At 38.1% G+C, this 17,961-nt stretch overlaps 1 protein-coding gene across 2 annotated transcripts in view; it reads left to right on the forward strand.

Moving 5' to 3' along the window:
• Positions 1-17,961, forward strand: part of COL25A1 (collagen type XXV alpha 1 chain) — a 491,061-nt gene that overhangs the window by 370,426 nt on the left and 102,674 nt on the right. For both annotated transcript variants that reach the window (XM_068975168.1, XM_068975169.1), the window contains exon 10: positions 1,361-1,396. In XM_068975168.1, the coding sequence (XP_068831269.1) occupies positions 1,361-1,396 (36 nt within the window). The remainder of the gene's footprint in view (positions 1-1,360; positions 1,397-17,961) is intronic.

A 17,961-nucleotide genomic window follows, 5' to 3' on the forward strand; every position in this document is an offset into this window, starting at 1 on the left:
GGGATGATAGGAAAGTCATCGATCAGAGAGGGCACTGCCAACAGGATTCTGCTCCACACTCAACCCACTGGGCACCCGTGCAAATCGCAGGAGAGGCCTGGAAACAGCGACTGCCCTGGGGTTCAGGTAAGCCTCCAGAAGCCTGCAGGTAGAGATGCCTGATCATGTGCACCCTGACTGCCACAGAGGACCTTAAGACCTTTGGTTTAAATGGAAGACTGGCCTGAAAAATTGGGTGGGAGATTGGTAACATCCCAAAGGACCAGCACAGAGACAATAAAGTCCTGTGCAATTTACAGAAAGTTAAAGAGGTAAATCATCCTAACGTTTAATCCCTTGCAGGTAATTGCTAATAAAACAGTGAAATTAATGGTTAAAACAACAGCATTTATGATTTGAGTACCCTTTGTCCTTTGTATGTGAAGCTTATGAATAGAAATGACTTAGCCATCTCAACACTTTGATCTAAGTACTAATTTACTAAGTACTTACTTAGATTGGTGAAGTGTCAATAATAGAGTAACACAAGACATCAGATAAATGATTTAGTTCTGTAGAGGCGAGTCAGTGATTTAAAGAAATACATGGAAAAGGTCAAAAGTTTGTCCACTTATGACTTTTGGACCAGAAGTTCAGGTTTATTGCTGAATTAAACTATTTATAACTTATTTTCATTAGTGTTTTCACAGTATAAAGGTAATAATAAAATATTCATCCACAAAATAGAAAAAATTGAAAATAAAGGTATCCAAAAAAGAAAAAAATATGCCATAGTCATTAATGTTTGGCATATTTAATTTTTATATTCACATATTTATGTATGTGTTAAGTGACTCTTTTTTTTTTTAAGAATATAGGATACCTTAAACCTTTTCTGAGACAACCCCCTCTCCAAAAGCTGCAGTAAATTTGTCTTATGAATGAAGTTGACTTTCAGCATAATTTTCTGGTTGTTAGGACTGCTTTCACTGGACCATCAGAGGTAGAGGTTTCATCTTAAAACTTGTCTTTTAAGATCTCACTTTTTCTCAGAATGAAACCCCAAAAGATAGAGAAAGCCATAGCTGCTTTACAATATAATCACTCCTACTAGTTTTATTTAGAAGACCTTCTTGGCATAGTTCTTAAATTTCTGCAGTAAGTAACATACAGTCATCATATTAAATCTTAAAATGTTTATAAAATCCATTTGAAGAAACAACATCAGTACTCTTTAAATTTCATTATGTTTGCATTCCTCTCTTTAGCCTGAGAAGTATGTATTTCCCCAGTGGATATTGTGAAAAAGAAAAAAAAAAAAGATTGAAATTGGTTTGTACTGTTTATGGCATTAGTAAAATTATCATTATTCTTTTTTAAGGGTGAACCAGGGAAACCAGGAGAACAAGGCTTGATGGCAAGTATCTGAATTTATCTTTTCCTATGTTGAAAAGAATGGAAAGACAAGTTACTCAAAGCTGTGGTCAATACTGTGTGTAACAAATGTATCTATTGTATAACCTATAACAAAAAAAGGGTAAGAATTAGTAAAAGCTAAAAAACTGATAGTGATAACTGAATCACTTTGCAGTACACCTGAAGCTAACACACATTTTAAGATAACTATAGTTCAATTTTTTAAAAATGGTAAATGTGCGTGTGTGTGTGTGTGTGTGTGTGTGTGTGTGTGTGTGTGTGTGCGCGCGCGCGCATGCGCGCGCTTAGTTACGTCCAACTCTTTGCAACGCCATGGACTGTAACCCACCAGGCTCCTCTGTCCATGGGATTTCTCAGGCAGGAATGCTGGAGTGGGTTGCCATTTCCTCCTCCAGGAGACCTTCCTGACCCAGGAATTGAACTTGCAGCTCCTGTGTCTCCGGCATTGCAGGTGGAATCTTTCCCCACTGAGTCCCTAAGGAGGCCCTGGACTCCTTTAAAATAAACAAGCAAAAAAAGTGATTGGCTCTGTCCATCACATGGGAAGGACAGCGTGAAATCACATCTGCAGAACCGATACAGGCGGAAAGAAAGAGGGAGATTCCAGGTGAAGTCAGTGACAAAGAACACTGAGGAAGACTTCTATAAGAGAGATGAAATTCAGGGATATGCCTATTAAACAGAAATGAGATGTCAAAAGAACCAGGTGTGACTTCCCATGAATTAGTAGGGCAAACCTTCCACGGAGATTCAAGGGGGTTTTCTTTTGTTGAAGAGAGAGAGCAGTTGTGCCTTTTTGACACCCTCCCTCCAAATTGATAATAAAACAGTAAAGTTAATGGTTAAAACATCAGCAGTTATGGTGTGAATATCATTTGTGCTTCCACCCAGAAACAATTGTGCCTTCCTGATTTCTGACATTTAAAAAGATCATGAAATGATTCATCTTGAACTTGCCCGTAGACACGTGGGTCCCAGCTCCTCAGGTTTGTTTATCCTTTGCCAGAGATAAAGAATTTGGGGCAGCTTGCTGAGCCCCAAAGAGTAGAATTCCTTCAACCTGCCTCTTCCTGTCTCTTCCTGCCTGTCTCTCTCTGGAGTCGCCTCTCTGACCTACTTTGTGGCATACGCAATATTGGGGAACACAGGGTTATGGTCTAATAACACAAATTCCAGAGGACGGTAATGTGTCACACTCGCCCTGGATACAGTGATGACAATCAACTTGATCACGTCCATTCCACGCGATGTGTGGCATGCAGCCTGCAGATGTTCAGGATATAAAATCTATTAAAAAAAAAAAAAGCTGAGTCGTAGTGAATGCGCAGAAAAACACTAGTTGGCCAGTAATTAAAACAAATGTGTGCATAGGCTAAAGGTCAAAGGCTTCCCCCTGCACAGGATGCCTTTAGCAGCCCTCCTGGGAAGACACTCAGCAAGCTGTAGTCCTAGCTGTCATGGAGTTGTCTTCAGAACGTCACTGATGAAGTGGAAGCGCATCCTGGGACCACACCTGACTCACTTTCTGGAAATTCTCTGTTCCTGACCTATGGTATCGAGATAGATATATTTGATATGGATGATCAGGCAGAGGGTGCCATTATGGATTCTTTTTTAAAAACAAGTAAAATGAAAGAAAAGCAACAGCGTATGTGAAAATTAAACAAAACATCTGTCATCTGCAGTAACTTTGCCTACAAGTGCAGCATTAACTCTCGGGATTATAGGATCACAGAAGGTGAAGGATCTTTGGAAATCTTTAAGCATTTGAATGCACCTGTAATTTTTATCATGGATAATGCTCAAAACATTTCACTCCCATACACTCTTATATCAAAGGTTACTTGGGATTCTCAGGAGTCCAGGTATGCAGAGTCAACTCAGATTTTTATCATTGCCAGTGATAAATGGTTTTCTACCCCAATGTCCAAAGCAGCACCGTAATATATAAAGTTCTAAAATAAAAGTGGCTGTTTTTAAAATTATAATCTTCTCTTCTCTAAATTCATATATGTGCTCTGTGATACACTTTGGGAAGAACAACTTAATCCCAATTCCCTACTCTTCCTAGCTTAATGTCATTAAGTATAAATGTCTCATCTAGTCCTAAATGAATTATATCATTGTCATAATTTGCTCCAATTTCCCATTTCATATAGCTACTTTTCAGATAAAGGTGATCCTTGGATATTTTTTCTCAACTTTTTTTTCTCTTTTAACTATTCAGATTTAGTTCATACTCTCATTTTTGAAAATGTGGCTAAGAAATTCAGTTGAAATCACAAATGTTCGAAGGATGTGGATAATATAGTGATCTTATAAAGTGCATTGCACAGTTCTTAACAATGTAAAATTCTTCTTTTAAAGAAAACTTGTATAATATGTATTTTTTAAAGTAGATAAATATACATCTCAATGAATCTTCACAGTGTACATAACTGTGTAACCACAAACCAGATCAAGAAATAGAATGTCTCATATCCTAGAAAACCTGCCGAGCTTCCCTCACCATCCCCCTCTTCTGCCTTCTGCCGACGTAGATTAATTTTGCCTGCATTTGAATTTTATAGTAATAGAATCCTACAATATGTAACTTTTGTGTCTGGATTCTTTCATCCGGCGTTATATTTGTGAGATCATCCACCTCTATTTTAATAGCCTTCACAGCTGGTTACAAAAAAAAAAGATTAAGAGGAAGAACCTTACTTCCTTAACTTCCCTGTTACAACTACATCACTCAAATAGCAGTAAATGAATGAATAGTCTGTCTGACCTTGGGCAAGTCACTTAACCTCTCAATTTTTCATCTGTAAAGAAAGGATAATAATACCCTGCCCACCTCCCTTATGAGGTTGCCAAAGACAAATGCAATAAATTAGGAGAAAGCACTTTAAAATATATAATGAAGAATTGTATGAGTATGTTATTATTATTATCACTCAATTGTTCCCTCTAGAGTAAATTACAGGTGAGCATGGATTTATATAACAGATGTATTCCTGTAAAGTTCTATATGAATCAGATTTTCATAAATCAACATAGCTTAAATATACTGGGAAATTTTGCTATTTAAGGCAATCCTATTCAGAGTCTTTTTGTAAAGGAACATAATCCCCTAATTCTTCTTCCCAGAAAACCAAATTTTTATATATTATTTGCTTAAAGAGAAATATTTCTATTTTTAAAGAAATCACTATTTATGTTTGTTAAATAGCACCTGGGTATTTTAACCTATCTCAAAGAAGAGATACTAAAAATATAATAGCAGCTTTCACGAGGAGAAAATTTTCCTTAGAAATTTTCTTTGTCTTTCAAAAAAAAAAAAAAGAAATTTTCTTTGTCTTTCAAATATTACATGTAGGGTATGGGGAGCAGTGAGTGTGTTTTGACTCAAAGTCTGGTAGAAAGAAAAGTACATCACGTCAGTAATTCTGACCTCAGAACAACTTAAAGAGTGTATGACTGTAGTCTGTGACCCTTTTTACTGATCTATAAAATGTAGGCAATGATTTCTATTCTACCCTTCTCACTGGGATATGGTAAGAAGCGAGTGAAATAATAAAAAATATGAAAATGCTTTATGGAACAAAAACTTGCCATAAGTGAGAAGTATTGCTGTTAAGACAAAAATGTCAGATGCCGTAACTTCTCTTGCAGAAAGCCCACTCGATGAGCCCTAAGGGCTAACAACAGTGTGATTATAGCGCTCAATTAGAGTGTGTCAAATACTGCGACTGATAATGCACCTTATGCCTTTTGTCTTACTTGTTGCGGCCATTGTTTTTGGCTTTCTCTTACGTGTCACATCTTACATCATCAGCTTTTCATAACACACCACCAGTTCAACCAAGGGAAGATAAAAAATGCCACTGCTCTCATCTTTTCCATAGTATGCTAAACCCACTACATCTGTTGGGTTCTATCATGGGAGAGTGTTTGCTTACATGAGGATCTTGAGAGGCTCTATAGAATTTTTGAAAAGTTTAAGTATCTCTGATGATGAAATGGAAAAATACTAGGAATGATCTAAAATTATCTCTTATAAAACTGTTTATGAGTGTGTCAGGTGGGGAATTAGTTTTTGTAATCCAGGCTATGTATTTTATATTGCAAAAATAATCATCTGAAGATTAACAGCATCTCTGATAAAATAAAAGAGAAGTCCTGCCTGTCAAGCAGTTCCACATTTATTTAGCCCTGCTGTGCATCTATTCCATAAATAAGGCCTTCGGGTTTTCCGAGAAGTTCTGGAGGAGATTTTAAAAGGCAGAATCTTGAGCTAAAATAAACTGGACCCTATTTAAATAAGGAGAAAAATCACTTTGGCTTGTAAAACTAGACTCAAGAATCAAACCAAGAACTGACCACAGCTGGGAATGCTAAATTTCTGAACCCCAGGACAAGTTCTCTTTATTTTTCAGTTCTTTAGAACTTTGAATAGTATTGAAATAGTATTTTTGAAGGTATCTTTCCTTGTGATATTCTTACAGTGTCTTTCTTTGACAGAAGTAGAAGTTCTCAAAAACATAAAAGATAAATGATGTATATTCAATATACCAACTTGTCCCAGTTTGGGAGTTTTAAAAAATATTTATTTACTTATTTGGCTGCACTGGGTCTTAGTTTCAGCTTGTAAACTTTTAGTTGCAACATGTGGGACCTAGTTCCCTGACCAGGAATCAAACCTGCTACGCCTGCATTGGGAGGTCAGAGTCTTAGCCGTTGGACCACCAGGGAAGTCCTTGGAAATTATTTTTTCATCCAAAGTATCTATAACCATATCTAGACCATATCCCTTTCCCTACACTGAACTCTTACTTCCTCTCCCTCTCCCTGTACAAACTCCATAATGGATCCATTCATCTCTTTATGAATTATAAGAGTACTTACAGTGTCATTCATTGGGCCCGGGTGGTGTCTGAGAGTTTAAAACTCAGAAATTTTTTTTTCTGTTATTGTTCCTTAAATTGGAATTTATATCATATCCAAAAATGTATAGATATTTTTTAGTGTATTTTGTTTTGTCTGCAAACACGTTTAATATATTTGGGTCAAGTGAAGACAATGTATTTCATAGTAGCTAATAACAGAAGCATAAATCATTGCTTCTGCTTCCTTTAAGATAAACTGGAATCAACCAATATGTGAAGATTTACTTTAAACACATTTAGTTATAATGTACTGCTATGCCACAGATTTGATAAAAACTTATTATATTACTTAACTGTACTTTGCTCTACCAGCCTTACTAATCTGCAGGATGTAGACATCAGACACAGCAGCAGGATTCCCTTCATGATTTGAATCTGGTGGAGCAAGTGAAAGTGTGAAAGTGATAGGCGCCCAGTCATGTCCAACTCTTTGCGACCCTGTGGACTGTAGCCCACCAAGCTCCTCTGTCTATGGAATTCCCCAGGCAAGAATACTAGAGTAGGTAGTCTTTCCCTTCTCCAGGGGATCTTCCCAACCCAGGGATCAAACTGGGGTCTCCCACATTGTAGGCAGATTCTTTACCATCTGAGCTACCAGGGAAGCCCCTGGTGGAGCAAACAAGCCTTCAAATCACAAATAACTAAAATGACCTAAATCATCTTAGGGTGTTTAGTTATTAGACTAGATTTAACAGTGAAATTTTTTTTTATAAAACTGCATTACTTCAGTTATGCACACTGCCTGCTGCGATGCCTTAGCAACCGTTCTAAAGCTTTATTATCTTCAGTTAATTTAACTGCCCACGAAATACATGTAAATGCCACACCAACAGAGCTCTTCTGACCTCTGGTGCTTTTTTCTAGAGCCTGTAATACTTGGTTTTCCAAATGGGCCAAGGCCTGCTCCCTTGCTCTCTCACATGTACCTAATATCCAAATCTCTACTAGACTCCAGCTCTCACATGTAGATATTTGGAATGCTCACAGGGTCAAACTCCATCCACATGCTTCAAAATTCACACCTCTCTGCCCCATTATTATAGTGCACAGCAGTGGTATGGCTCACCCTCAGAAGAACAGACCTGGGAAGAAGGCAACTCACAGTCCCTGAAGTGAGCTCCAGTTATTGGGGTGGAGGACTCCAGGGCCACAGGTACCCAGAGCACAGTCAAAGGTCAAGGAGTGGGCTACCAAAGGAGGAGGAGTGCAGCCAGGAAAGAGATCTCTAAAGCACGGGCCCCAGTGCAAGAACCCCCTTGCCCAGGGTAAGGGCAATACCAAGGCCGTGCATCTGAATGGACTCTTTTTTTTTTTTTTTTAATTTTTTTTAATTTTAAAATCTTTAATTCTTACATGCGTTCCCAAACATGAACCCCCCTCCCACCTCCCTCCCCATAACATCTCAGTGGGTCATCCCCATGCACCAACCCCAAGCATGCTGTATCCTGCGTCAGACATGGACTGGCGATTCAATTCTTACATGATAGTATACATGATAGAATGCCATTCTCCAAAATCATCCTACCCCTCCCTCTCCCTCTGAGTCCAAAAGTCCGTTATACACATCTGTGTCTTTTTTCCTGTCTTGCATACAGGGTCGTCATTGCCATCTTTCTAAATTCCATATATATGTGTTAGTATACTGTATTGGTGTTTTTCTTTCTGGCTTACTTCACTCTGTATAATCAGCTCCAGTTTCATCCATCTCATCAGAACTGATTCAAATGAATTCTTTTTAACTGCTGAGTAATACTCCATTGTGTATCTGTACCACAGCTTTCTTATCCATTCATCTGCTGATGGACATCTAGGTTGTTTCCATGTCCTGGCTATTATAAACAGTGCTGCGATGAACATTGGGGTACATGTGTCTCTTTCAATTCTGGTTTCCTCGGTGTGTATGCCCAGCAGTGGGATTGCTGGGTCATAAGGTAGTTCTATTTGCAATTTTTTAAGGAATCTCCACACTGTTCTCCATAGTGGCTGTACTAGTTTGCATTCCCACCAACAGTGTAGGAGGGTTCCCTTTTCTCCACACCCTCTCCAGCATTTATTGCTTGCAGATTTTTGGATCGCTGCCATTCTGACTGGTGTGAAGTGGTACCTCATTGTGGTTTTGATTTGCATTTCTCTGATAATGAGTGATGTTGAGCATCTTTTCATGTGTTTGTTAGCCATCTGTATGTCTTCTTTGGAGAAATGTCTATTTAGTTCTTTGGCCCATTTTTTGATTGGGTCATTTATTTTCCTGGAATTGAGCTGCATAAGTTGCTTGTATATTTTTGAGATTAGTTGTTTGTCAGTTGCTTCATTTGCTATTATTTTCTCCCTGAATGGACTCTTAAAAAAACAGACTTCTGCTTTGGTCGGTCACTTCCTTTGAGAAAACTTCACACACACTCATAGATATTCAGTTTCTCTAAGCTAAGTTAGAATCTGTCTGCTCCCCTCCTCCACATTTATCATACCACATATAATATAACTGTGTTTGGAGCTTAGTGTATTCAATAAACCGAGTGACTGAATGATATGAATTGATGAGTCAATAAATCAAGTACCAATGCAAGGAAATCCTATTTAGATTTTTCTTTTATCCAGTGTCATAGCGCACCAGGAGTAGGATTAGGCAGGATAAATACAACTACAAAACTACTTTTTCTTCTGCGTCATTGTGTATTCATTCATGTATTATAGATAATTTGAAATATGAATGTTCACGAATAGGCATGATGTAACTAAAAGACTGATTTTCATGAGGAGAGTGAAATAACTCACAATTTTTTAGCCACATTCAATGAGTATGTTTTAAGTAGAGCATAAATGATTTAGAAGAAATCTTAGGAATCATCTAGTTAATCACTTTAAAGATAAAGAAACAGCATCAGAATGAATAATAACATGATCAGGCTCACACACAAAGCAGTTCATGGCAGAAGCAGGGTCGAATCCAGTTCACTTGATTGCAGTCTTATGCATTTTACACCCTAGAGCTCGTAGATCTCTGCTTTCTAATTTAGTTGCCACTAGCCACGTGTGGCCATTTAAACTGCAATTAAAATTAAATGGGCTTCACTGGTGGCTCAGAGGTTAAAGTGTCTGCCTGCAATGTGGGAGACCGGGGTTCAATCCCTGGGTCGGGAAGATCCTCTGGAGAAGGAAATGGCAACCGACTCCAGTATTCTTGCCTGGAGAATCCCATGGAGGGAGGAGCCTGGTAGGCTACAATCCATGGGGTCGCAAAAAGTCGGACACGACTGAGTGACTTCACTTCACTTCAAATTTAAAGTTCAGTTCCTAATAACTGTACTAGCCGCATGTCAAGCACTCATTCACCACGTGTGGTTACTAGCTACCATACTAGGTTGAGCAGTAGAGACTATTTCCATTATTCCAGAAAGTTCTGTTGGACAGGACTGGTCTAGATAGAAACAGATCTGAACAGTAGATGAGTATATATTAGGGTCCTAAATTTAAGTCTTCCTTCTGCTGGTTGTGGCATATTTAAATTTTAGCAGTTAGTGTTTTTTAGCATTGTTGATTTAACATGGGAAAAGCACTTACACGTTATTCCTTAGAAATATTTTTTCCTGAGCATAGTATCGGGTGATAGGCCTTCATAAACCATAAATTTTCTGCCTTTATGGTACACTGGGGAAGTATGCTTAATCATAGAGGGCAGAGGAAGCCTGTTAATTTTTCTTTCTTTCCGGATCATTTCCATTTTGGATGTAGCACTGAGAAACAATTTATTAAATATTTAGAAAGGATAAAGTGAGCTAATTTCAGCCCTGGATATCTGGTAGGAGGTGATAGATTCTCTGTTTGGGGATCTAATCAGAGCATAGTTTCTCAAATATCTAGATCTGTCTTAGATCTGTTGGCCGTAGTTAATGTTCAATTTTTAGTCTTGGGTCCTGGTTTCGTCAAGTGGTAAGAAAAATGTATAGCTTCTTTAATTTCCTGAGCGTTAAGAGACCTCCCTTAAAGAGGCTGGAACTTCAAGATTTTGAGAAAAACCAACAAATGAATCATGTGGGTTTAATATTTTTCCCCAAAAGTCAGCACATGAGATAGAGAAGTCAAAAAGAATTTATTCTTTAAAAAAATTAATTACTGCATTTAAAACTTTTTTCATCAAATATTCATAAATTAAAATATAGTAACATGTCATCTTTACAGATGTATAGAACGGACTTTTGGACTCTGAGGGAGAGGGAGAGGGTGGGATGATTTGGGAGAATGCCACTGAAACATGTATCCTATCATGTAAGAAACGAATTGCCAGCCTATGTTCAATACAGGATACAGGATGCTTGGGGCTGGTGCACGGGGATGATCCAGAGAGATGATATGGGGTGGGAGGTGGGAGGGGGGTTCAGGATTGGGAACTCATGTACACCCGTGGCAGATTTATGTCGATGTATAGCAAAACCAATACAGTATTGTAAAGTAAAAATAAAAATTAAAAAATATATATATAGTAATATGTCATCTTATAGATAGGCTCTAAAGGAGACCTGTTTTAGAGAAACTTCTTCACACAATAGAAATTATGGAGTGATATTATTGAAGTGAAAAAACCCCAGATACTTGAACAGAAACAACTGCCTCAAAACTGAGGACTTTAAGGAGAAAAATAGAATGATGTCTAACTTCCCATAAGAAGAGCTTCAGTTCAGTTCAGTTGCTCAGTTGTGTCCAACTCTTTGTGATCCCATGGACTGCAGCACACCAGGCTTCGCTGTCCATCAGCAGCTCCCGGAGCTTGCTCAAACTCATGTCCATCGAGTCGGTGATACCATCCAACCATCTCATCCTCTGTCTGCTCCTGCCTTTAATCTTTCCCAGCATCAGGGTCTTTTCTAATGAGTCAGTTCTTCACATCAGCTGGCCAAAGTATTAGAGCTTGTCCACATATTTTCTAAATAGGTAATGATGGATGAATCACCATAGTGTTTTGATTCTAAGTACTACTGTGAGGCAACCATTTTTATTTCAAAATATTGTTTATATATACTGGGAGATTTTTGCTTTTTTAGTTTGATTAAAAGTTTTAGACAGCAATCTATTAAAAAACAACACCACCACCACCACCACCAAGCTCTTTCCAGTGATAAGAAGGAAGATAGCTAGACTTGTAAAACAATGGTGGAAATTTGGTAAATAGAACTTAGTAATTTTCATATTTACTAATTCATGGTTTCAATGCAGTCAATAATGATTTATTTGCTAGGAACTGACCTAGGTGCTGAGGATGTAAAATATATGACCTGAAGAATTTGCTTCCTAGTCAAGTAGATTTTATAAATATGTAAATATATTAAAATTCGTCCAGTTAAAATGTGCTTGAGAAACATGGAGGACAAAAACAGGCTCTGTCTGGATGAACTGGAGAAGGTTCACAGAGGAAGTGAGTGTAGGTTGCTGAGCCTCAAAGAATGATGAAGACCTTTACATGAAGGCTTCATGTATGGATGACTTGGTGTGACTGAAGAGAGCATCCATGGAGGACTCAAAACAAAAATGAGGCTCTCTCAGCTCAGCTCTGTCCCACTCTTGTTTTGTTTATTCTGTGTTCCTTCTTACCCAGTTCATCTGCATCATTGGCTTTTGTACTGAAAAAATATCAGCACACGTTATATTCTAAACATTTCCCCAAAGTTTCTAGTTTGGCATTTCCACACACTTAAGCCATGAAATCTGAATCTTGTAAAACATCACTTGAATTATACTCCAGACTCCCATATAATAGTGGCTAGAGTTTATGTTTCTTGACCCTCTCTCATCAGACATCCAAGCGGAACACGGAATGTTATAAAAGTACATCTTACATGAATCCCTCTGAAGTAAGACAAGCTTCTATTATTTACTTCAAATTTCTCCTTACTCTTTATAACCAATTTTTTGTATCTTCTGATCTTGTGACCAGGTTAATAGCTTTCACAAAGTTATAATTAAAGTCCGTTGCAGCAAACTCTTGAGAAAGTCTGATATTAACATTTTATGACTCCAATAAGTTAGATTATATGTTATCATTTTTCCCATGGAAACAGACTTTAAAAAGTATTTTCTTCATTTTGCCTAACTTTTATTAAATCATGGAATAATTCTTAACTCAAAAAAGAAATAATTTTAAGTGGCTTAATAGATTGGGGCTTTTATTCTTTCCTTCACAGATGGACCACCTCTCTTTCGTTCCCTTGGTTTTTTATTACAGAAGCTGGTTGTATATTCTTGCATCCAGGAATGACCAGCAGCTTTCAGAGCTTCAGTTTTACTGTTAGCCATCAGGGACAGAGCAGGAACTATGTCCGCCCCCTGCTCACACAGAACATCATTTCCTAATAGCAGGCAACCAGAAGTTGCCTTAAAACACCTCCCAAGAGGCATCCTAAAGCACATCATTTAGAAACTCTGCATCCTGTTTAAGTAATTAATACCTCGATCAAATTTGTGCTAGCATCAGTAGTGTCAGAAAAATTCATTAATTTTTTTCTCTTCCATGATCTTTCAAACAAAAGACTTTTTAATTAAAAAAATGATATTTTTACAAGCTGGAAAGTGAAGCCAATGCATAATAGCTATAGAAATATCCATTTCTTAACTGCCTGCTTTGAAGATTACCATGGGTTGATAATTCTACCTACTCTTTGCATGATGGCTTTCTGAAGTGCATTAGAGACCTTAGACCTACATTCACATCCATGACAGCCTCTGAACGAATGAGACCGTGTAGCCAAAATCCAGTTGTGGTTTTGCTTTGCTTTGCAGTTTTAATGTAGAAACTATGAATTGAATTACTCGACTCACTCTTGCACTTAGAGGTAATCTAGAGGCTATGGAGGCGCCTGGTGGGCTGCAGTCCATAGGATCGCGAAGAGTCAGACACGACTGAGCGATTTCGCTTTCACTTTTCACTTTCATGCATTGGAGAAGGAAATGGCAACCCATTCCAATGTTCTTGCCTGGAGAATCCCAGGGACGGGGGAGCCTGGTGGGCTGCCGTCTATGGGGTCACACAGAGTTGGACACGACTGAAGCGACTTAGCAGCAGCAGCAGCGGCAGAGGCTATGAAATTAGGCTTGTAGCATTAGAATGACTTGGGTGAACAGAAATGAAAAATCTTGTCATTGTAATTTTTTTCTGTTGTTTGTTTTTATATTCTTTTTATTTTAAACTTTTAATTTTGTATTGGGGTATAGCCAATTAACAATGTTGTGATAGTTTCAGGTGAATAGTGAGGGGACTCAGCCATATATATACAATGTATCCATTCTCCTCCAAACCCCCCTCCTATCTAGGCTGCCACATAACACTGAGCAGAGTTCCATATGCTATACAGTAAGCCTTTGTTAGTTATCATGTTAAACATAGCAGTGTGTACATGTCCATCCCAAACACTCCAACTGTCCCTTCACCCTGGCAACCGTAAATTCATTCTCTAAGTTGTGTTGTCATTCTTATCTTGAGACACTATTGTCTAAGATATAAGGGGAAACTTGGTTTACTCCATGTATTCATTATTCATTCCTGTAATTTTTATCAAACTCAGTTCACTTCAGTTGCTCAGTTATATTCGATTCTTTGCAACCCCATGGACTGTAGCACTCCAGGCTTCCCTGTCCATCACCAACTCCCAGAGCTTCCTCAAACTCATGTCCATCAAGTTGGTGATGCCATCAAACCATCTCATCCTCTGTCACCCATTTCTCCTCTTGCCTTCAGTCTTTTCCAGCATCAGGGTCTTTTCCAATGAGTCAGTTCTTTGCATCAGGTGGCCAAAGTAGTGGAGCTTCAGCTTCAGCTTCAGCATCCATCCTTCCAACGAATATTCAGGACTGATCTCCTTTAGGGTTGACTGGTTGGATCTCCTTGCAGTCCAAGGGACTCTCAAGAGTCTTCTCCAACACCACAGTTCAAAAGCATTGATTCTTTGGCACTCAGCTTTCTTTATGTTCCAACTCTCACACATACATGACTACTGAAAAAAACATAGCATTGACTAGATGGACCTTTGTTGGCAAAGTAATGTCTCTGCTTTCTAATATGCTGTCCAGGTTGGTCATAGCTTTTCTTCCAAGGAGCAAGCATCTTTTAATTTCATGGCTACAGTCAGCATTTGCAGAGATTTGGGAGCCCAAGAAAAGAAAGTCTTCACTGTTTCCATTATTTCTCCATCTATTTGCTAAGAAGTGATGAGTAAGCACCATTTTGCTGACCATCTGTAGGCCGTACACATGTGAGCTCCCTTCCCTCTCCACAGCCCTGCCTTCTACCACCCACCTATTGCCTCCTTGGTGTTCTTTGAACACTCTGAGCATGTGCCCACCTCTTGACCTTTGTACTTCCTCTTCCCTTGCCTGGAATATTCTTGCTCTTTCTACAGGCATGACTGTCTTGCTGGCCTCTTCTAGAGTTCTATCCAAGTGTCACTTTATCCCTAGGCCCTCACCAAATCCCCAATTTAAAATGCCACCACATATACGTCTCCCAGTTCCAAACCCCCTATTTGCTTTGACACTTACCACCTGACCCAACTTTATATTTTACTTGTTTATTTTATTATTATTGTTATTATTTTTGCTATCTTTCTCCATTAACTAGACTATGAAGTCCAGGAGGGCTTGCATTTTCATTTATTTTGTTCACTACTGTATCCCCAGTGCCTAGAACGTTGCCTGACACTTAATGGGTATTTTAAAAAACTTAGCAAGTGGATGAACTCATGAATGAACCCAAAAGAGCATTTACTATGCCAACTATTGTGCATAAGAGACGTTCAGAGTGAGGAAAGAAGTAACTCAACAATCACAGCTCTGTTGGTAAATTCTGGGAAGAAGTGCAGACATAAGGGTACTTTGGAAAACAAAAGAAGGGGACCTAGCCCTGAGAGGGGCGGCTCTGAGCTCTGAATTATATAATGAGTGGAGGAGGGAAGACCAGAGAGAAAAAGGTCATTAAGAGAACAGACAGCCAGAGGTGCAGAGGTGTAGAGATGAGAAAGCATGGCTTTTTCAACTGAGGAAAGGTATGAACCTGAAAGCCTTTTAAGAAAGGTCCCTCAGGCATCGCTATGCAGAAAGGGTTGAAGAAGACTGAAAACACGGTGGCTTTTAGCGGGGTGTGACATTCGCTTAGGTGAGAGAGATGATGGTTGAACGAGAACAGAGCGGTGCTGCTGAAGAGGGTGAACTGGAGATTGTCCTCGAGTGAAGTATCTGGAGGAGTAAAAGATCACCCTCAAGCCTGAGTAATCCACCATTTGGTAAAGGCAATCACTAGATGGGAACTACGGTATTCCTTTAACTTACTTGGCTGCCATTTTTATACATAATATTTTATATAATCTTTAAAAATGGAATCTAGTGGGGCAGGAACAGGAACGAGAATCAGTGCACTATACAATTTCTTGCTTGTTGATAACTTCTCACTTAACTTGTCATCACTCTCTATAGTCTTTTCTGAAAGAACATGAAAACTCAGGTGCCAACATTTATATGCAGATGAGTGATGCTATTACTCCACACTTAGAAGTTTTCAGTGGCTCATTTGATTCTTATGTTATGAATAGTTCACTATGCAAGATCCTTTAATGGAAAAAGCTCATACATTCTGACCAAGAGCTTATGTCAAAGTGAGTATATTTTAAGATATAGTTTAACACTTCTAGAATTGAACTTAAATATAATTTATCATATTGAGATTCTGAATGTTACACAATTTTCAGTCTGTAGATAAGGATAAAGAAATGATAACAGAAAATAAAAGAGACTAGATAACAGAAAATAAAAGAGTCTACAAAGTAAATACAAACAAAAAAGTACCTGCCAAGAAAATACTTATGAAAGAAACAAGTCATTGATTGATAAGAATAAACTAAAAAGATTGACTCAGTTTTGAAGACTATTTGATTCAAATTTTTAAGACATGGGATAACAATAATGGATTTATTTTAGAAACCTTAGAATATGAGAACAGTTTTTAATAGGAAATATTAGCTTGACTGGTGAATAATGAATTTATGAGTCTTCATCCAAGTCATTATTCAGGCTAAGAATATAAGTAAGTTTACGAAAGATTAGATAAGTCAGTCAGTGGTTCTATGGCGTTTAATCACTGTTTCATAAATTTGTATTTATACTAGAGGCCACAAAACTACTCAGATGTGGACATCTTAACCAACTGGTAGCAACATACCCTAACTTCAAAAACAGTTTTTGATCAGTGAAACTTTCATTGATTGGTCCTTGGAAGGAAAGTTATGACTAACCTAAATAGCATATTAAAATGCAGAGACATTACTTTGCCAACAAAGGGCCATCTAGTCAAGGCTATGGTTTTTCCTGTGGTCATGTATGGATGTGAGAGTTGGACTGCGAAGAAAGCTGAGCCCTGAAGAATTGATGCTTTAGAACTGTGGTGTTGGAGAAGACTCTTGAGAGTTCCTTGGACTGCAAGGAGATCCAACCAGTCCATCCTAAAGGAGATCAGTCCTGGGTGTTCTTTGGAAGGAATGATGCTAAAGCTGAAACTCCAATACTTTGGCCACCTCATGCGAAGAGTTGACTCATTGGAAAAGACTCTGATGCTGGGAGGGATTGGGGGCAGGAGGAGAAGGGGACGACAGAGGATGAGATGGCTGGATGGCATCACTGACTCGATGGACGTGAGTCTGAGTGAACTCCGGGAGTTGGTGATGGACAGTGAGGCCTGGCGTGCTGCGATTCATGGGATCGCAAAGAGTCAGAACACGACTGGGCGACTGAACTGAACGGAACTGAAGCTTAAATTTAATAATCACAATGCCACAGATATATAATGGGATTATTAATGAGTGCATAGTCAAAAAATATATACATAAGCAAAATACTAATCAAAATAGGTATCGCTGTGGTGTGTGTGTCTGTACTCACTTGAACGCATGTCTGCGTCTTATATTCAACACTGCTTTTTCCTAGTTCCCTTCTAATAATAAATGACACTAACTTTGGCTTGCAACCATTTTTCCTGCCAGCACGATCACAGGAGTATATGCATACTTTTGGTAGCTGAGGATATGTCCTTGGCAACATAGTCATGAAAATATAAGATATGTATTCATAATTCAAAATTAATGCTACATCTAAAAAATTGCTTTTACTTTTGGAGTTTAGCAAAAATGGCAGTAGTTTTCTAACAGTGAGAAAATATGATTTTTATAACCTCCTTTGACTTTTATTAAGTATTGTATTAAAATATGCAACTAATAAGATTTCACAGATTTCAGAGCTGTGAGCAGTTTTTCTAAATCTCTGACTTACTGTGATCATGCAACAAAGACAAAATTAGAAAATACTAGATATGTTCATCTCTAGTTAAAACATCTGATTTAAAATTTGCTCTTATTTTCATCTGAAAATTTCCCTTCCAGGGTTGTATGTCAATGTACAAAATGTCCAATTTAATGAACAGTATTCTTTCAAGTGGCAGTTAGGTTTAAAATGGGAAACAAACCTTTTTGAATAGAACATATACATTCTCAGTCTAAACATTGAATTAATGTACTTTTTGTTATATGATTTCCTTTTCAACATCAACATTTTAAAAAGTGAAATACTCTGGAGACACTTGGAA

This window comes from Capricornis sumatraensis, chromosome 7 (genome assembly GCF_032405125.1).
Source record: "Capricornis sumatraensis isolate serow.1 chromosome 7, serow.2, whole genome shotgun sequence".
In the NCBI taxonomy this organism is placed as follows: Eukaryota; Metazoa; Chordata; class Mammalia; order Artiodactyla; family Bovidae; genus Capricornis; species Capricornis sumatraensis.